Source organism: Oncorhynchus kisutch, linkage group LG14 (genome assembly GCF_002021735.2).
Source record: "Oncorhynchus kisutch isolate 150728-3 linkage group LG14, Okis_V2, whole genome shotgun sequence".
Taxonomy (NCBI): domain Eukaryota; kingdom Metazoa; phylum Chordata; class Actinopteri; order Salmoniformes; family Salmonidae; genus Oncorhynchus; species Oncorhynchus kisutch.
Genome location: NC_034187.2, coordinates 4,279,157 through 4,300,316, shown reverse-complemented (window position 1 = coordinate 4,300,316; position 21,160 = coordinate 4,279,157). Strand labels below are relative to the sequence as shown.

Below are 21,160 nucleotides of genomic sequence, written 5' to 3'. Positions count from 1 at the left end.
AGAAAAGATGAACAACAACCAGCTAAAACAGTTGTACTTTTTTTTTTATACATGTAATACATTGGTTTATGTTTGAAACATCTGCTGTATCGGTCCACAAAGTCAGAGAAGAAAAGTAAACAGAGAAAGAATGCAGATTTTGTACGTGGCACGTTTACGTGGCGTGAACAATGAGCGTTACCCGGAAGTGCTACATTTGGCAGAAACATTTCGAGCTAGATAGCTATAAAGAATAATAGCTAAGTGCAGTTAGTTTTGTTCAAAAATTATTCAAAAATAAATAAAATAGCTACATTGAAGAGTACGATATGGGCAATACACTTTCTAGAGATGACAACGTGTCAACTGTAGGCAACAATACTTTGTGAGGGAAGATAGTTAGCCTAGCAGGCTATCTAATTTTGCTAACGTTACAGTAGCTACTACTAGATGATGTTTAGATTTCTGCAAAAGTAAGAAGCAGATTAGCTAGATTGACATGATTGCATAAACAACCGTGTTCAATGTCAATGCCGTAGTGGTTAAATTGTAGAGTTATTTAGCAGATCTGACCACATGGCTGTTTAGACCTCTGCAGATAGTTTTAGTTATCTATCATTGCTGCGAAGGCGATTCTTGTGATCAATGATTGTTTGACATTTTAGTCATTAAGTATAAGAGCGACTTACAATTCATGAATTTGTTTTAAGATAGTTAGGTGAGACGACACATCACGTTAAATTTTCCCCCAACAAAGTATTTATCACCAAAGGCAGTGCTAGTGGGAAAAGAGAAGTACCATTTGATTTATTGTTATTTTTTATACTTGGCGTTATCTGTCTAGAAATCAAGCTTGCCAACCTATCTAGCTAGTCAGTTTCTGGATTCAGACTAGTCTGTTTACCGCTCTAGCTACCACTTTCCAATAGTCAGGCTAATTGTTGCATAGCAAAGCACAGCTGCAATTATGTCTATGGACGACTTCACTTCGATCAGCCTGCTGTCCCTGGCAATGCTAGTGGGATGTTATGTGTCTGGAACCATTCCTCTGGCTGTCAACTTCTCAGAGGTGAGTAGCACTCAAACTTTGCTGAGTGACCAAATTGAACTTGAAGTGGAGACTTCAGCTGAAGTCCTTAGCTACTGAGATCACTATGCATATAAAGGCACACATTTTGCTACACTCGCATTAACATCTGCTAACCATGTGTATGTGACATAAGATTTGATTTTGATTTTAGTGTATCAATCAGACTGTTCTAACCGTAACATGCAACCAGTAACATCCATTCAGTGATGTTAGCTAGCCTAATAATTGCTATTCCGTGGCCAAAGTTAATGTGTTGACCTACCCCTCCCCTGTCCTGGTTGTCCTGCTGATGAACCCCCCTGTCCTGGTTGTCCTGTTGATGAACCCCCCTGTCCTGGTTGTCCTGTTGATGAACCCCCCTGTCCTGGTTGTCCTGTTGATGAACCCCCCTGTCCTGGTTGTCCTGTTGATGAACCCCCCTGTCCTGGTTGTCCTGTTGATGAACCCCCCTCTCCTGGTTGTCCTGTTGATGAACCCCCCTGTCCTGGTTGTCCTGCTGATGAACCCCCCTGTCCTGGTTGTCCTGCTGATGAACCCCCCTGTCCTGGTTGTCCTGCTGATGAACCCCCCTGTCCTGGTTGTCCTGTTGATGAACCCCCCTGTCCTGGTTGTCCTGCTGATGAACCCCCCTGTCCTGTTGATGAACCCCCCTGTCCTGGTTGTCCTGCTGATGAACCCCCCTGTCCTGTTGATGAACCCCCCTGTCCTGGTTGTCCTGCTGATGAACCCCCCTGTCCTGGTTGTCCTGTTGATGAACCCCCTGTCCTGGTTGTCTGGTCCTGCAGGAGAAGCTGAAGCTGGTGACGGTCCTGGGAGCAGGGCTGCTGTGTGGTACTGCCCTGGCTGTCATCATCCCCGAGGGGGTCCATGCCCTGTATGAGGAGGTCCTGGAGGGTGAGACTCAATCTGCATACCAAATGGAACCCTATTCCCTTTGGGGCGGCAGGGTAGCCTAGTGGTTAGAGCGTTGGACTAGTAACCGAAAGGTTGCAAGTTCAAATCCCCGAGCTGACAAGGTCGTCGTTCTGCCCCTGAACAGGCAGTTAACCCACTGTTCCCAGGCCGTCATTGAAAATAAGAATTTGTTCTTAACTGACTTGCCTAGTTAAATAAAGGTAATAAAAAATAAAAATACTGGTCCAACGTTAGCTAGCTAGTCTCAGTCTCTACTGTCTGGGTCTCAGTCTCTACTGTCTGGGTCTCTGTCTCTACTGTCTGGGTCTCAGTCTCTACTGTCTGGGTCTCAGTCTCTACTGTCTGGGTCTCTGTCTCTACTGTCTGGGTCTCTGTCTCTACTGTCTGGGTCTCAGTCTCTACTGTCTGGGTCTCAGTCTCTACTGTCTGGGTCTCAGTCTCTACTGTCTGGGTCTCTGTCTCTACTGTCTGGGTCTCTGTCTCTACTGTCTGGGTCTCTGTCTCTACTGTCTGGGTCTCTGTCTCTACTGTCTGGGTCTCTGTCTCTACTGTCTGGGTCTCTGTCTCTACTGTCTGGGTCTCTGTCTCTACTGTCTGGGTCTCTGTCTCTACTGTCTGGGTCTCTGTCTCTACTGTCTGGGTCTCAGTCTCTACTGTCTGGGATAGTGTCTCAGTCTCTACTGTCTGGATCTCTGTCTCTACTGTCTGGGTCTCAGTCTCTACTGTCTGGGTCTCAGTCTCTACTGTCTGGATCTCTGTCTCTACTGTCTGGGTCTCAGTCTCTACTGTCTGGGTCTCAGTCTCTACTGTCTGGGTCTCTGTCTCTACTGTCTGGGTCTCAGTCTCTACTGTCTGGATCTCAGTCTCTCCTGTGGGCATCTCTGTCTCTACTGTCTGTGATAGGGTCTCTGTCTCTACTGTCTGGGTCTCAGTCTCTACTGTCTGGGTCTCTGTCTCTACTGTCTGGGTCTCAGTCTCTACTGTCTGGGTCTCTGTCTCTACTGTCTGGGTCTCAGTCTCTACTGTCTGGATCTCAGTCTCTCCTGTGGGCATCTCTGTCTCTACTGTCTGTGATAGGGTCTCTGTCTCTACTGTCTGGGTCTCAGTCTCTACTGTCTGGGTCTCAGTCTCTACTGTTAGGGTCTCTGTCTCTACTGTCTGGGATAGTGTCTCTCTCTCTACTGTCTGGGTCTCAGTCTCTACTGTCTGGGTCTCAGTCTCTACTGTCTGGGTCTCTGTCTCTACTGTCTGGGTCTCAGTCTCTACTGTCTGGATCTCAGTCTCTCCTGTGGGCATCTCTGTCTCTACTGTCTGTGATAGGGTCTCTGTCTCTACTGTCTGGGTCTCAGTCTCTACTGTCTGGATCTCAGTCTCTCCTGTGGGCATCTCTGTCTCTACTGTCTGTGATAGGGTCTCTGTCTCTACTGTCTGGGTCTCAGTCTCTACTGTCTGGGTCTCAGTCTCTACTGTTAGGGTCTCTGTCTCTACTGTCTGGGATAGTGTCTCTGTCTCTACTGTCTGGGTCTCTGTCGCTACTGTCTGGGTCTCAGTCTCTACTGTTAGGGTCTCTGTCTCTACTGTCTGGGATAGTGTCTCTGTCTCTACTGTCTGGGTCTCTGTCGCTACTGTCTGGGTCTCTGTCGCTACTGTCTGGGTCTCTGTCTCTACTGTCTGGGTCTCTGTCTCTACTGTCTGGGTCTCTGTCTCTACTGTCTGGGTCTCTGTCTCTACTGTTAGGGTCTCAGTCTCTACTGTCTGGGATAGGGTCTCAGTCTCTCTCTCTGTGTAGGTGTGCACCACGCCCCTGGCCAGGTGGAGGGGGTGGGGGTGTCTGAGCCCAGGGAAGGTGTGGATGCAGCTCTGGGGGTCAGTGGGGAGCACAGCCACAGCCATGAGCATCTCCATGCCTACATCGGGGTTTCTCTGGTCCTGGGGTTCGTCTTCATGCTGCTGGTCGACCAGATAGGAAGCGCCCACGTACACAGCAGTGCTGACGGTCAGTCTAGACACACTGTCTGTCTGTCTGTCTGACTGACTTGGTCTGTCTGATTTGGTCTGTCTGTCTGATTTGGTCTGTCTGTCTGATTTGGTGTGTGTCTGTCTGATTTGGTGTGTGTGTGTGTGTGTTTAGATCCAGAGTCTGCGAGGGTTGCCAGCTCAAAGATCACCACCACCTTGGGACTAGTGGTCCATGCAGCAGGTAAGATGGCTTCCTGATGCAGTGTTTCAGACCAACATGTTTTAGGAACAAGAGACAGTGGAAGTCTATGGAGGCTTTTAGCTGGATTCTGCATCCTATCTACTGTACATAATGTATGTGGATTGTCAATTATTTTGGGTGTATATTCTGTTTTATTCAGTAGGTCAAATTCCTGGTACATATACACTGACTATACTAAACATTAGGAACACCTTCCCGAATATTGAGTTGCACCCCGTTTTGCCCTCAGAACAGCCTAAATTCGTCCAAGGGATTCTGGTCCATGTTGACTCCAAGGCTTCCCACAGTTGTCAAGTTGTCTGGATGTCCTTTGGGTGGTGGACCATTCTCGATACACACAGGAAACTGTTGAGTGTGAAAAACCCAGCAGCGTTGCAGTTCTTGACACAAACCGGTGCTCCTGGCACCTACTATTAAACCCCGTTCAAAAGACAATTAAATATGTTGTCTTCCCCGTTCACCCTCTGAATGACACACGAGCACAACCCATGTCTCAATTGTCTCAAGGCTTAAAAATCCTTCTTAAACCACCTGTCTCCTCCCATTCATCTACACTGATTGAAGTGGATTTAACAGGTGACATCAATAAGGGATCATATCTTTCACCTGGATTCACCTGGTCAGTCTGTTAGGGTTGAATGGAGGGAACCCGGTTACTGGGATTTACTGCCCAAAACCACTCCCTTTTTACGGGATAAATAACTGAGAGAAACGGATTAAAATTATTATTATAAATGATGTCTATGAACAGCATGGTGTGAAATGGAAATGTTAAATGAGGGAGGGACAGGCAGACCGTCTCAGTGTGTTTGGAGGGACAGGCAGACCGTCTCAGTGTGGAGGGAGGGACAGGCAGACCGTCTCAGTGTGGAGGGAGGGACAGGCAGACCGTCTCAGTGTGGAGGGAGGGACAGGCAGACCGTCTCAGTGTGGAGGGAGGGACAGGCAGACCGTCTCAGTGTGGAGGGAGGGACAGGCAGACCGTCTCAGTGTGGAGGGAGGGACAGGCAGACCGTCTCAGTGTGGAGGGAGGGACGGACAGGCAGACCGTCTCAGTGTGGAGGGAGGGACGGACAGGCAGACCGTCTCAGTGTGGAGGGAGGGACGGACAGGCAGACCGTCTCAGTGTGGAGGGAGGGACGGACAGGCAGACCGTCTCAGTGTGGAGGGAGGGAGGGACAGGCAGACCGTCTCATTGTGGAGGGAGGGACGGACAGGCAGACCGTCTCAGTGTGGAGGGAGGGACGGACAGGCAGACCGTCTCAGTGTGGAGGGAGGGACGGACAGGCAGACCGTCTCAGTGTGGAGGGAGGGACGGACAGGCAGACCGTCTCAGTGTGGAGGGAGGGACGGACAGGCAGACCGTCTCGGTGTGGAGGGAGGGACGGACAGGCAGACCGTCTCGGTGTGGAGGGAGGGACGGACAGGCAGACCGTCTCGGTGTGGAGGGAGGGACGGACAGGCAGACCGTCTCGGTGTGGAGGGAGGGACGGACAGGCAGACCGTCTCGGTGTGGAGGGAGGGACGGACAGGCAGACCGTCTCGGTGTGGAGGGAGGGAGGGACGGACAGGCAGACCGTCTCGGTGTGGAGGGAGGGAGGGACGGACAGGCAGACCGTCTCGGTGTGGAGGGAGGGAGGGACGGACAGGCAGACCGTCTCGGTGTGGAGGGAGGGAGGGACGGACAGGCAGACCGTCTCGGTGTGGAGGGAGGGAGGGAGGGACGGACAGGCAGACCGTCTCGGTGTGGAGGGAGGGAGGGAGGGACGGACAGGCAGACCGTCTCGGTGTGGAGGGAGGGAGGGACGGACGGACAGGCAGACCGTCTCGGTGTGGAGGGAGGGAGGGACGGACAGGCAGACCGTCTCGGTGTGGAGGGAGGGAGGGACGGACAGGCAGACCGTCTCGGTGTGGAGGGAGGGAGGGACGGACAGGCAGACCGTCTCGGTGTGGAGGGAGGGAGGGACGGACAGGCAGACCGTCTCGGTGTGGAGGGAGGGAGGGACGGACAGGCAGACCGTCTCGGTGTGGAGGGAGGGAGGGACGGACAGGCAGACCGTCTCGGTGTGGAGGGAGGGAGGGACGGACAGGCAGACCGTCTCGGTGTGGAGGGAGGGAGGGACGGACAGGCAGACCGTCTCGGTGTGGAGGGAGGGAGGGACGGACAGGCAGACCGTCTCGGTGTGGAGGGAGGGAGGGACGGACAGGCAGACCGTCTCGGTGTGGAGGGAGGGAGGGACGGACAGGCAGACCGTCTCGGTGTGGAGGGAGGGAGGGACGGACAGGCAGACCGTCTCGGTGTGGAGGGAGGGAGGGACGGACAGGCAGACCGTCTCGGTGTGGAGGGACGGACAGGCAGACCGTCTCGGTGTGGAGGGAGGGACAGGCAGACCGTCTCGGTGTGGAGGGAGGGACAGGCAGACCGTCTCGGTGTGGAGGGAGGGACAGGCAGACCGTCTCGGTGTGGAGGGACGGACAGGCAGACCGTCTCGGTGTGGAGGGAGGGACAGGCAGACCCTCTCGGTGTGGAGGGAGGGACAGGCAGACCGTCTCAGTGTGGAGGGAGGGAGGGACAGGCAGACCGTCTCAGTGTGGAGCAGCAGTACACAATGCCTGTAGACCTATCATCTCATCATTGTAACTTTTTTTATTGTGACAGTTCGGTCTACATTTGCTCCAGCATAGCCTACACTACATTAATATAAAGAACGAATGTTCGTCTAATTTCCCTAACTTTAGAGCAGGTGTTCTTAATGTTTTGCACAGTGTGCTGGTTAAATAAAGGTGATTCTGATCTTCCAGCTGACGGCGTGGCTCTCGGAGCAGCGGCTTCAACGTCCCAGACCAGCGTTCAGCTCATTGTCTTTGTGGCCATCATGCTTCACAAGGTACAGTGGCAGTTCATCTTGTTATCTGCCATCTTGTGTTTTCAGCGATCCATCTCAGCGTGGATGTAATGATAAGGTTTAGTTTAACAGCTTCCTTCCATCCATATCAGACTAGTAGTGTCAGAAGGTCATCTGATAGGGAACAGACTAGTAGTGTCAGAAGGTCATCTGATAGGGAACAGACTAGTAGTGTCATCTGATAGGGAACAGACTAGTAGTGTCAGAAGGTCATCTGATAGGGAACAGACTAGTAGTGTCAGAAGGTCATCTGATAGGGAACAGACTAGTAGTGTCAGAAGGTCATCTGATAGGGAACAGACTAGTAGTGTCAGAAGGTCGTCTGATAGGGAACAGACTAGTAGTGTCAGAAGGTCATCTGATAGGGAACAGACTAGTAGTGTCAGAAGGTCATCTGATAGGGAACAGACTAGTAGTGTCAGAAGGTCATCTGATAGGGAACAGACTAGTAGTGTCAGGAGGTCATCTGATAGGGAACAGACTAGTAGTGTCAGAAGGTCATCTGATAGGGAACAGACTAGTAGTGTCAGAATGTCATCTGATAGGGAACAGACTAGTAGTGTCAGAAGGTCATCTGATAGGGAACAGACTAGTAGTGTCATCTGATAGGGAACAGACTAGTAGTGTCAGAAGGTCATCTGATAGGGAACAGACTAGTAGTGTCAGAAGGTCATCTGATAGGGAACAGACTAGTAGTGTCAGAAGGTCATCTGATAGGGAACAGACTAGTAGTGTCAGAAGGTCATCTGATAGGGAACAGACTAGTAGTGTCATCTGATAGGGAACAGACTAGTAGTGTCATCTGATAGGGAACATACTAGTAGTGTCATCTGATAGGGAACAGACTAGTAGTGTCAGAAGGTCATCTGATAGGGAACAGACTAGTAGTGTCATCTGATAGGGAACAGACTAGTAGTGTCAGAAGGTCATCTGATAGGGAACAGGCTAGTAGTGTCAGAAGGTCATCTGATAGGGAACAGACTAGTAGTGTCAGAAGGTCATCTGATAGGGAACAGGCTAGTAGTGTCAGAAGGTCGTCTGATAGGGAACAGACTAGTAGTGTCAGAAGGTCGTCTGATAGGGAATAGACTAGTAGTGTCAGAAGGTCATCTGATAGGGAACAGACTAGTAGTGTCAGAAGGTCATCTGATAGGGAACAGACTAGTAGTGTCAGAAGGTCATCTGATAGGGAACAGACTAGTAGTGTCATCTGATAGGGAACAGACTAGTAGTGTCAGAAGGTCATCTGATAGGGAACAGACTAGTAGTGTCAGAAGGTCATCTGATAGGGAACAGACTAGTAGTGTCAGAAGGTCATCTGATAGGGAACAGACTAGTAGTGTCAGAAGGTCATCTGATAGGGAACAGACTAGTAGTGTCAGAAGGTCATCTGATAGGGAACAGACTAGTAGTGTCATCTGATAGGGAACAGACTAGTAGTGTCATCTGATAGGGAACAGACTAGTAGTGTCATCTGATAGGGAACAGACTAGTAGTGTCAGAAGGTCATCTGATAGGGAACAGACTAGTAGTGTCATCTGATAGGGAACAGACTAGTAGTGTCAGAAGGTCATCTGATAGGGAACAGGCTAGTAGTGTCAGAAGGTCGTCTGATAGGGAACAGACTAGTAGTGTCAGAAGGTCGTCTGATAGGGAACAGACTAGTAGTGTCAGGAGGTCATCTGATAGGGAACAGACTAGTAGTGTCAGAAGGTCATCTGATAGGGTACAGACTAGTAGTGTCAGAAGGTCGTCTGATAGGGAACAGACTAGTAGTGTCAGGTCATCTGATAGGGAACAGACTAGTAGTGTCAGAAGGTCATCTGATAGGGTACAGACTAGTAGTGTCAGAAGGTGGGTCAGATTGTTGGCTTCTACTTGCCGGTTCAGGAGGAGTGATTTTCCCTTAAAGGCTTTGACAAGGCTGTACATCTGATGTATAAAAAGGTCCTTCCTTCCCTTGTATTTTGTAATTGAGTTGAATGAGGCCATGATGTCCACTGGGAAGGCAAAATCAACCAACCGTTCTTCATCTTGCAGTTGAGGGAAATCCACATTTTCTTTTCATTTGAAAAAAAAAACTCTGCAATCTCCGACTTCAGGTGCCACACCCTTTTAAGCACCTTCCCCAAACTCAGCCATCTCTCATGTTTGTGTGGTAGGGGAGATCTGCATTACCCGACTCTGTCTCTTCTGACAGTGAGACAAACTGCCTGTGGTTTAAAGATTTTGCTCATTTTCATTTGGCTTTCAAAGAGGCCCAATCTGCCTGTGCAACAAGGCCCATCTGCTAGAGCAACAAGGTCATTAACCAAAAAAGCCCATTTGAAATTGATTCTAAACCTGGAAAACACTAGCTATTCTGTTAAGATTGTATGGAAGTGTATATAAATGTACACAAACTTTAATTAGACTTTTAATCGGGAAAGTATTCAGACACCTATTTCCTCATGTTACGTTAGTTTAAAAAATTGATTAAATAAAACATTTTTCTCATCCATCTACATACAATACCCCATAATGACATCACAATACCCCATAATGACATCACAATACCCCATAATGACATCACAATACCCCATAATGACATCACAATACCCCATAATGACATCACAATACCCCATAATGACATCACAATACCCCATAATGACATCACAATACCCCATAATGACATCACAATACCCCATAATGACATCACAATACCCCATAATGACATCACAATACCCCATAATGACATCACAATACCCCATAATGACATCACAATACCCCATAATGACATCACAATACCCCATAATGACATCACACTACCCCATAATGACATCACACTACCCCATAATGACATCACACTACCCCATAATGACATCACACTACCCCATAATGACATCACAATACCCCATAATGACATCACACTACCCCATAATGACATCACACTACCCCATAATGACATCACACTACCCCATAATGACATCACACTACCCCATAATGACATCACAATACCCCATAATGACATCACAATACCCCATAATGACATCACAATACCCCATAATGACATCACAATACCCCATAATGACATCACAATACCCCATAATGACATCAGAATAACCCATAATGACATCACAATACCCCATAATGACATCACAATACCCCATAATGACATCAGAATAACCCATAATGACATCACAATACCCCATAATGACATCACAATACCCCATAATGACATCACAATACCTCATAATGAAAAAGCGAAAAACTGTTTTTTTATAAATTTTTCAACATTTATTACAAAGAAGAAAAAAAATCTTATTTTCAGACTCTTTGCTATGAGACTCGAAATTGAGCTCCGGTGTGTCCTGCTTCTGATGGTGATCGGGAGTCTCATAGGGTGGCGCACAATTGGCCCAGTATTGTCCGGGTCTGGCCGTCATTGTAAATAAGAATTTGTTTTTAACTGACTTGCCTCGTTAAATACAATAAATAAAAGAAGTCTGGCAGCTGGGAGAAGGGAATTATTATGATTATTTTCAGCACAACAGCCGCTTTGACCGCAAGGAATGGATATTTTTTTAGGCCGCTGGGAAATTTGAAGCACTACACACTGCCCTTACCCACCTGGATAAAAGGAATGCATATGTGAGGATGCTGTTCATCGACGACAACTCCGTCTTTAATACCATAGTGCCCTCTAAACTCACCACAAAGCTCATGGCCCCTGGGACTGGACTTCCTCCCTATGCAACTGTCCTGGACTGGACTTCCTGTCTATGCAACTGTCCTGGACTACTTCCTCCCTATGCAGCATTACTACCTCGACACTGATTCTCAACACGGGGGCCCCACAAGGGTGAAATCCTGTACTCCCAGTATACCCATGACACAGTTCCAACTTTAAAAAACCATTTATTTTGATTTAACTGGGAGGAGGTAGATACTCTGACAGCGTGGTGCCAGGTCAACATCTTCACCCTCGACCTCAGCAAAACAAAGGAGAGGATTGTGGACTTCAGGAGGAACCATGTCGGGCTCGCCCCCATTTCTCATCAACGGGCGTAATTCAAAAGGCATTTGCACATCTGAGCGATCTTTTTTTGCAGGTGCCTGATAACGGTTGAATAAAATGAGAGAAAATAAGAAACCCGCTTTTGATAGTAACACTGCTCTTTAATAAGTTTTACATATCGGCCTCAAGGCCCTCGTCAAGCTTCTTTTTCCCCCCCCTCAAGTTCCTTTGCGAACACGTCTCCGAGGAGCTGAAATATCAAACCGCACTGACATCGTGGAGGAGAACGCAGGACAGCGACTACTCAAGATCAGGATGCTGAAGAAATGTGTTCTGTCCCCGAGGGCCGTCGGTGTTGTTCAGGGGCTGTTGCTACAGTAACCACCATCGCAGACCGCATGGCGCTACAGAGAGTGGAACGCTCAGCCCAACGCTCCATTGCCTGCTCACCGCCTGCCCTCCAGGACAACTACATCACCAGGTGTCGCCGGAAGACCAAGAAGATCATCAGGGACTTCAACCACCCGAGCCAAGGCCTGTTCTCCCCGCTTCCATCACTCAGACACGGGCAGCGCAGGAGCATCATGTCAGACTAGCCAATAGTTTCTTCCTTCAGACCATCAGACTGCTGAATAGCCACCACTAGTCAGCTCCCTAATCCACCTACTCTCCTGATTTACAAATCCTTATTTAACCCGTCTCCTCCCCTTCATCTACACTGATTTGAAGTGGATGTAACAGGTGACATCAATTAGGGATCATATCTTTCACCTGGATTGACCTGGTCAGTCTGTCATGGAAAGAGCAGCTGTTCTTACTGTTTGTACACACCGTCTATATTTGTAGGTGTGTCTGTTCTTTGTAATTCCTCTCGTAATTAAACCCTGTCTCTTTCGTTCCCCCCAGGCCCCAGCAGCTTTTGGCCTGGTCTCTTTCCTGATGCATGCTGGTCTGGAGAGGAATCGGATCCGTAAACACCTGCTGGCCTTCGCCCTGGCAGCACCTGTCCTCGCCATGGTTACCTTCGTAGGACTCAGCCAGGTCAGTTGGTTGTCTATGATCTCTTCCAATACCCCACTACCTTTTATCCCCACTACCACCTCCCCAATACCCCTTCTCCCCACTACCACTACCCCCCCCCCCCCCCCCCCCCCCCCCTCTTCAATACCCAGCCAACCCCCTCCCTATTCTAACTACCCCCAATTGTTTTGTCCTCTCTACCTCCAGAGCAGTAAAGAGGCACTGTCCAACGTGAACGCCACAGGCGTGGCCATGCTGTTCTCTGCCGGGACCTTCCTGTACGTTGCCACGGTACACGTTCTGCCTGAGGTGGGCGGGACCGGACACAGCCACTCCCCCACACCGGGGAAGGAAACAGCGAAGGGACTGAGCAAGGTGGAGGTTGGGGCTCTGGTTCTGGGCTGTCTGCTACCACTGGTGCTGTCTGTGGGACACCACCACTAGACACACACCGCTAGTAGACACAGAGGAGACCGAGGGGAGGAGAGGAAAGGAGGGATGTAAAGAGAGGAAGAGTGGGTTTAGAGGGAAAGCAGCCTAACAGACATCTCTATCACACATCTCAAATGTCTTATGGACCTGTTCTATTGATGGACTTCTGATTTGGTTGGATTGCGGTTGTTGTGTCCTCGTTGCCTGGACAACGACCTGCGGGTGGAATCGGAACCGCGCTGGACAACACAAAGGGATGATGATGATGATGATGTCATAACCATAGTAATAAGGACCTCCCACTTGTTCAACACTCTAAAGGAAGTGCTTATCTGCTGATACTGATGACAAGACTGCTACCATGGTTTCTGCTTCTTTTAAGCAGACATTTATATTTCTCTCTAGGTAGGCTTTACAGACAGCAGGGGAGTTGGTCATTGTTGTATCCTGTTTCAGTGCTACAAATGAACTGTCAACTCCTGAACTCATGTTAATGTACCAGCTTTTGTTTTGTTGCTGAGGACTGAGGGCTGTGAGACATGAAGAGATATTTGTGACATCTTGCAGTAAAAGTAAAGGTTTTAAAGTGATTTTTCACTCTCACTTTTCAGAGCATTGTTTATGTGCTACGTTGAGCTTGCACTCTGACACACGGTGTTCTTACTGTGAGATGAAATGTAGTCTATATTTAAATTCTTGCTAGTGCAATCAGTAACTAATTAGACGTTTACATGTGAGTAGTTGCACTTCTATGACTTTTGGCCTGATCTATAGGCTATTTATTAATCTACCGTGCTGTTAAAGGACATTAGACATCTGAGAGACATGTTGTCTATAAGACTGCTGTCCACAGACTCTGTTGTTGACTCTGTTGGGTAAACAGCTTGAAGGATGACTGTCTTGCTTCAGCCTCACAATGGAAGCCCCAGGACCAGCCTCTAAATTATACACTGTAATGGAAGACCTGGCCCCAGGACCAGCCTCTAAATTATACATCGTAATGGAAGCCTCAGGACCAGCCTCTAAATTATACACTGTAATGGAAGCCCTGGACCCAGGACCAGCCTCTAAATTATACACCGTAATGGAAGCCCTGGACCAGCCTCTAAATTATACACCGTAATGGAAGCCCTGGACCAGCCTCTAAATTATACACCGTAATGGAAGCCCTGGCCCCAGGACCAGCCTCTAAATTATACACCGTAATGGAAGCCCTGGTCCCAGGACCAGCCTCTAAATTATACACCGTAATGGAAGCCCTGGTCCCAGGACCAGCCTCTAAATTATACACTGTAATGGAAGCCCTGGCCCCAGGACCAGCCTCTAAATTATACACCGTAATGGAAGACCTGGCCCCAGGACCAGACTCTAAATTAAACACCGTAATGGAAGCCCCAGGACCAGCCTCTAAATTATACACTGTAATGGAAGCCCTGGTCCCAGGACCAGCCTCTAAATTAAACACCGTAATGGAAGCCCTGGTCCCAGGACCAGCCTCTAAATTATACACTGTAATGGAAGCCCTGGTCCCAGGACCAGCCTCTAAATTATACATCGTAATGGAAGCCCTGACCCCAGGACCAGCCTCTAAATTATACACCGTAATGGAAGCCCTGACCCCAGGACCAGCCTCTAAATTATACACTGTAATGGAAGCCCTGGCCCCAGGACCAGCCTCTAAATTATACATCGTAATGGAAGCCCTGGCCCCAGGACCAGCCTCTAAATTATACACTGTAATGGAAGCCCTGGCCCCAGGACCAGCCTCTACATACACCATAAAATCTAAACTTATATCAACCCATGAATTACCCTGCTTTCTTTCACGTTTAAAATGTTGTTTAAAATGTGGTTCTTTTCAGACCTGTTTTCCTGAGTGATTGCAGGATAGCTACTGGTCTACCTGATGACAAGTAGACTGGGGACTGGTCTATTTGATGACAAGTAGACTGGGGACTGGTCTATTTGATGACAAGTAGACTGGGGACTGGTCTATTTGATGACAAGTAGACTGGGGACTGGTCTATTTGATGACAAGTAGACTGGGGACTGGTCTACTTGATGACAAGTAGACTGGGGACTGGTCTATTTGATGGTGGTAGACTGGTACTGGTCTATTTGATGGTGGTAGACTGGTACTGGTCTACCTGATGACAAGTAGACTGGGTACTGGTCTATTTGATGGTGGTAGACTGGTACTGGTCTATTTGATGGTGGTAGACTGGTACTGGTCTACCTGATGACAAGTAGACTGGGTACTGGTCTACTTGATGACAAGTAGACTGGGGACTGGTCTATTTGATGGTGGTAGACTGGTACTGGTCTACCTGATGACAAGTAGACTGGGGACTGGTCTACCTGATGACAAGTAGACTGGGGACTGGTCTACTTGATGACAAGTAGACTGGGTACTGGTCTATTTGATGGTGGTAGACTGGGTACTGGTCTATTTGATGGTGGTAGACTGGGTACTGGTCTATTTGATGGTGGTAGACTGGGTACTGGTCTATTTGATGGTGGTAGACTGGGTACTGGTCTATTTGATGGTGGTAGACTGGGTACTGGTCTATTTGATGGTGGTAGACTGGGTACTGGTCTATTTGATGGTGGTAGACTGGGGACTGGTCTACTTGATGACAAGTAGTCTGGGGACTGGTCTACTTGATGGTGGTAGACTGGGTACTGGTCTATTTGATGGTGGTAGACTGGGTGATTTTAGGGTACATGACATTAGGCATTGTTCAGTGAGTAGTCAGACCAATAGATGCATTATAATGAATTCTGAACTGAGGGACCAGTAATATGGAGTGTAGACCAACAGACAGTCGTCGGTAGATGTTCAGACTGATAACTTTGTCTGGATCACCTAGTGTCTGTCTGTGAAGAGGGACTTAGTTATTTGCATTTGGGTCAAACAAAACAGCAAGTTCTGACATAATGACTTTAGTTTTCTTTTTTCTTATTTCGATTTGCTTTTAATTTATCTTCTGTCCTTTTATCAATGTTATAAAATCTCAGCAATAAGCATGTTCATTTTGTGAGCTCTGGTGTCCGTGTCTACCCACACAGAGTTATCTATTATATTGACCAGATGGTTGAGTGGCATCTCTAACAATTGAAAGAGATGCCACTCAATGCCCCTATTCGATCAAATAAACCACACGTTGAAAATAAGCCTTACGTTTTTTTGTTTTTCTTTAAAACCAAATTTAACACTCATTAACCTCTGTACAAAACCTCCTGGTTTAGTGAGTGAAACATTTGATATGAAACACCACCTGCTGGAGAAGACAGATTCTGGGCCCAGTTATCCCTCTCTCTTCTCTTCTCTTTTGTAGTTGTGGAGGTGGAGGTGGAGGTGGAGGTGGTTGTGGTGGTGGTTGTGGAGGTGGAGGTGGAGGTGGAGGTGGAGGTGGTGGTGGTGGTTGTGGTGGTGGTTGTGGAGGTGGAGGTGGTGGTGGTTGTGGAGGTGGAGGTGGTTGTGGTGGTGGTTGTGGAGGTGGAGGTGGTTGTGGTGGTGGAGGTGGAGGTGGTTGTGGTGGTGGTTGTGGAGGTGGAGGTGGTTGTGGAGGTGGTTGTGGTGGTGGTTGTGGAGGTGGTTGTGGTGGTGGTTGTGGAGGTGGTTGTGTACCTTCAGCTGCAGACTGTTTGTTATTTTATTCATGAGATTTCATGGAACCAAACTAAGTCTGTTCTAAAGGGATATCCTCCCTACTGGTTCTTAGGGAAATAGTGGATCTCTTGAAGCCTCTTGGTTCTAGTCGAAAGACGTGTGTGTATGTGTGAGAGAGAGAGAGAGTTGAGGGGCATCAGGGGTTAGCAGTAGACATCATGCTTCTGGGATAGTCATGTGATCATTCCATAAGGAGTCTGACATTTTTTCATCTGTTGCAAAACTGTGTTTTTATGATTTATTTAAATAAATAAAAATGAATGGATGCAATGTGTCCCGACTCTGACTGTTTGGTCACCTGTCCTGGCCAGATCAAACCCACCCCTGAGCTATCCCACAACTGGCCACGCAGGGCTCTCCAGAGGGTGGTGAGGTCTGCCCAACGCAAACTACCTGCCCTCCATGACACCTACACCACCCAATGTCACAGGAAGGCCAAAAATATCATCAAGGACATCAACCACAGAGCCACTGCCTGTTCACCCCGCTATCATCCAAAAGGCGAGGTCAGGCTGGGACCGAGAGACTGAAGAACAGCTTCTATCTCAGGGCCATCAGACTGTTAAACAGCCATCACTAACACAGAGAGGCTAAATAGCCATCCACTAGCAGGCTACCACCCGGTTACTAAACCTTACGTGCTGACCGTACCGCTCGTCCGCCATCGTGCACAGGTTGATTTAGTCCACCCACACCAGACGCGACCATGACACCCATGTTGATTTAGTCCACCCACACCAGACGCGACCAGGACACCCATGTTGATTTGGTCCACCCACACCAGACGCAACCAGGACACGCAGGTTGAAAGGCAGGCCCTACCTATGTGTTCTGGTGCCATAAATGTTAAGAAATTTGAAATTGTTTATACTTTTTAATTTTCATACTGAAGTATATTTTAAACCAAATGCTTTTAGACTTTTACTCAAGTAGTATTTTACTGGGTGACTTTTACTCAAGTAGTATTTTACTGGGTGACTTTTACTCAAGTAGTATTTTACTGGGTGACTTTTACTCAAGTAGTATTTTACTGGGTGACTTTTACTCAAGTAGTATTTTACTGGGTGACTTTTACTCAAGTAGTATTTTACTGGGTGACTTTTACTCAAGTAGTATTTTACTGGGTGACTTTTACTTGAGTCATTTTCTATTATTAAGGTATCTTTACTTTTACTCAAGTATGACAGTTGGGTACTTTCTCCACCGCTGTCATTACGCCTACGGTACAGTTGTGGCCAAAAGTTTGCTGCTTCAGTGTCTTTAGATATTTTTGTCAGATGTTACTATTGAATACTGAAGTATAATTACAAGCATTTCATAAGTGTCAAAGGCTTTTATTGACAATTACATGAAGTTGATGCAGAGTCCATATTTGCAGTGTTGACCCTTCTTTTTCAAGACCTCTGCAATCCACCTCTGGCATGCTGTCAATTAACTTCTGGGCCACATCCTGACTGATTTCAGCCCATTCTTGCATAATCGATTCTTGGAGTTTGTCAGAATTTGTGGATTTTTGTTTGTTTTGTTTGTCAATGGTTTTAAGGTCGGGGGAGTTTCCTGGCCATGGACCCAAAATATCGATGTTTTGTTCCCGAGCCACTTAGTTATCACTTTTGCCTTATGGCAAGGTGCTCCATCATGCTGGAAAAGGCATTGTTCGTCACCATACTGTTCCTGGATGGCTGGGAGAAGTTGCTCTCTGAGGATGTGTTGGTACCATTCTTTATTCATGGCTGTGTTCTTAGGCAAAAACTCCCTTGGCTGAGAAGCAACTCCACATGAATGGTCTCAGGATGCTTTACTGTTGGCATGACACAGGACTGATGGTAGCGCTCACCTTGTCTTCTCCAGACAAGCTTTTTTCCAGATGCCCCAAACAATCGGAAAGGGGATTCGTCCGAGAAAATGACTTTACCCCAGTCCTCAGAAGTCCAATCCCTGTACCCTTTGCAGAATATCAGTCTGTCCCTGATGTTGTTCCTGGAGAGAAGTGACTTCTATGCTGCTCTTCTTGACACCAGGTCATCCTCCAAAAGTCTTTGCCTCACTGTGTGTGCAGATGCACTCACACCTGCCTGCTGCCATTCCTGAGCAGCTCTGTACTGGTGGTGCCCTGATCCCGCAGCTGAATCAACTTTAGGAGACGGTCCTGGCGCTTGCTGGACTTTCTTTGGTGCCCTGAAGCCTTCTTCACAACAATTGAACCGCTCTCCTTGAAGTTCTTGATGATCCGATAAATGGTTGATTTAGGTGCAATCTTACTGGCAGCAATATCCTTGCCTGTGAAGCCCTTTTTGTGCAAAGCAATGATGTCGGCACGTGTTTCCTTGCAGGTAAACATGGTTGACAGAGGAAGAACAATGATTCAAAGCACCACCCTCCTTTTGAAGCTTTCAGTCTGTTATTCAAACTCAATCAGCATGACAGAGTGATCTCCAGCCTTGTCCTCATCAACATAATCAAATCCACATAGCGGTCATATAGGATGGCTGCAGAGACATATAGATTTGAACACCCTGTCCATTAAAACACACACACACACACACTAAATATGTAGAAATCTTTAACAACACAGTAACATATCGTGATCTCCATTTTACTATGTAACATGCTCTTTGCTAGAAAGTAGTGTGCGTGTTCTTGCCGAGCATCAGTTTACACTCCCACGAGCACTGGTCAACCGTAGAATAGTGCCATAGTGCCCTACTTTGTTCTCTACAGGAAGCTGCTCAGAGAGAGAGAGAGAGAGAGAGAGATGACAGGGATGTATTGACCTAGCAACAGATTTACTAAAACTAATTTCTAAAGCCTCTGCCTCTCTCTCTCTCTCTCTCTCTCTCTCTCTCTCTCTCTCTCTCTCTCTCTCTCTCTCCTGCCCTCCCCCTCTCTCCTGCCCTCCCCCTCTCTCTCTCTCGCTCTCTCTCTCTCTCTCTCTCTCTCTCTCCTGCCCCCTCTCTCTCTCTCTCTCTCTCTCCTGCCCTCCCCCCCCCTCTCTCTCTCTCTCCTACCCTCCCCCCCTCTCTCTCTCCTACCCTCCCCCCTCTCTCTCTCTCTCTCTCTCCTGCCCTCCCCCACTCTCTCTCTCCTGCCCTCCCCCACTCTCTCTCTCCTGCCCTCCCCCACTCTATCTCTCCTGCCCTCTCTCTCTCTCCTGCCCTCCCTCACCCGTCTCTCTTCATCCTCTCTGCCCCTCCTCTCTGTAGTCTGCCTCCAGCTGATGCTGATGTATTGGCAGCTTGATCATTCCACCCCGCTGAGTTTGTTATCAGGATGTGTGTGTTACTTTGTCTGTGAGTGTGTGTCGTGTCCACAACTGTGTGTGTGTGTGTGTGTGTGTGTGTGTTTGTGTGTTATTGGGTGTGTGTGTGTACTTCCTAGTTCCTCATTTCTATTTTTGTTCCATTGATATTTTGTCCAACTCCACGCCCCTCTGTGGAAGGGTTAGGAGGGTTAGCGATGTTCTCCTCGTCCTCCAAACCCTCTCTCTTCTCCTACTGGACGTCCATGGATCAGACAGACTCTGAAGTGCTGGACATTAGCACCAAGGTGCAGCTGCATGGGGTGCTCTGGAAGAGGCCCTTCGGACGGTCCTCCGCCAAGTGGTCCCGCAGGTAGGGCATTATCACCTGTCTAGTTATTTCTACCTAGCAGCAGGTAGGGACTGGCATTATCACCTGTTTAGTTAATTCTACCTAGCAGCAGGTAGGGCCTGCCTGGTTATTTCTACCTAGCAGCAGGTAGGGCCTGGCATGGTGACACAAGTACTGGCAGTGTATATAGAAGGTGGAAAAAAATGACAATGTTAACTTTGGATAACAGATGAACACTTTAATCGTGTACAAAAAAAAAGGCATTTTACACAACAGCATAGTCCCTGAGGTTAAAAAACACAAATATATCTTAATTAGATAAGTGTTCATCCCTATCGATACATGTTCGATTCACCTTTTGCAGCGACAACAGCTGTGGGTCTTTCTGGGTAAATCTCTAAGAGCATTGCACACCTGGATGGTACAATATGTGCAAATGATTCTTAAAAAAAGAATCTTCAAACTCTGTCAAATTTGGTTGTTGATTATTGCTAGACAGCCATTTGTTTCCCAGTGTCTGTTGGAAAGCAGACTGAACTGGGTTTTCCCTTAGGATTTGGCCTGTGCATTTTCATCCCCAAAAAACTCTTAACATGATGCAGCCACCACCACCATGCTTGAAAATATGAAGAGTGGTATTTAATCATTTGTTATGTAATGTTCAATCAGGTTAGTATTGTGGAGTAACTACAATATGGTTCCATTTACTCTCTGACAACTGGGCTGCTGTGGGATTGGCCTCTTCCAAGTTCAGTACAGTCTTCGTCCCCCCAAATAGAATAATCTGTTGTGCTCTACTTCTGCCATGATAAAAGCTCACAGTCAAACCCTTGGCTCAGATCCTTGGCTCAGATTTTCCCGCACTACATTAAGTGCTATCTATGATCAACAATCGGAACAACCGAGTCCTGTTTCTCATTGGATCCTCACGTACCACTTAGCCTTACACAGAATAGCACTATCGCATCGATAAAACATTCCACACAGTATCGGCATTAAACAAAGACATCATAGCTGATGTGCAGAGACTGCTTTCCCTTCAGGAAGTATTCACACCCCTGAACTTTTTACACATTTTTGTTGTGTTACAGCCTGAATTTAAAATGGATTAAATGTAGATTTTTTTTTAAGAATCATCACTGGCCTACCCACAATACCCCATAATGTCAAAGTTGAAATTCTGTATTATCAGAAATATTTTTACAAATTCGTTAAAAATGAAAAGCTGAAATGTCTTGATTCAATAAGTATTCAACCCCTTTGTTATGCCAAGCCTAAATAAGTTCAGGAGTAAAAATGTGCTTAAGAAGTCACATAATAAGTTAAATGGACTCACT

General features: G+C 47.5%; 2 protein-coding genes across 2 annotated transcripts in view; both read left to right on the top strand.

The window, feature by feature from the left end:
- On the top strand, positions 1-15,734 carry LOC109883956 (zinc transporter ZIP9). Its single transcript, XM_020475964.2, has 7 exons — positions 1-1,048; positions 1,855-1,963; positions 3,774-3,980; positions 4,116-4,184; positions 7,008-7,093; positions 12,015-12,149; positions 12,336-15,734. Exons 1-7 carry the CDS (start codon positions 947-949, stop codon positions 12,570-12,572), a joined length of 945 nt encoding a protein of 314 aa, XP_020331553.2. The 5' UTR covers positions 1-946; the 3' UTR covers positions 12,573-15,734.
- Positions 15,735-19,673: 3,939 nt separating this feature from the next.
- The window catches only part of plekhd1 (pleckstrin homology domain containing, family D (with coiled-coil domains) member 1), a 34,619-nt gene continuing 33,132 nt past the window's right edge, over positions 19,674-21,160 (top strand). Inside the window, exon 1 of the mRNA XM_020475962.2 lies at positions 19,674-19,844. Coding sequence (XP_020331551.1) covers positions 19,690-19,844 — 155 coding nt within the window. The 5' untranslated portion in view covers positions 19,674-19,689. The remainder of the gene's footprint in view (positions 19,845-21,160) is intronic.

Excerpts from the sequence above, each read along its gene's own strand:
- LOC109883956 (XM_020475964.2), top strand. The coding sequence starts at position 947 with ATGTCTATGGACGACTTCACTTCGATCAGCCTGCTGTCCCTGGCAATG. Across the intron at positions 4,185-7,007 it reads ACTAGTGGTCCATGCAGCAG|CTGACGGCGTGGCTCTCGGA; the intron begins GTAAGATGGCTT and ends CTGATCTTCCAG. Across the intron at positions 12,150-12,335 it reads CCTTCGTAGGACTCAGCCAG|AGCAGTAAAGAGGCACTGTC; the intron begins GTCAGTTGGTTG and ends CTCTACCTCCAG.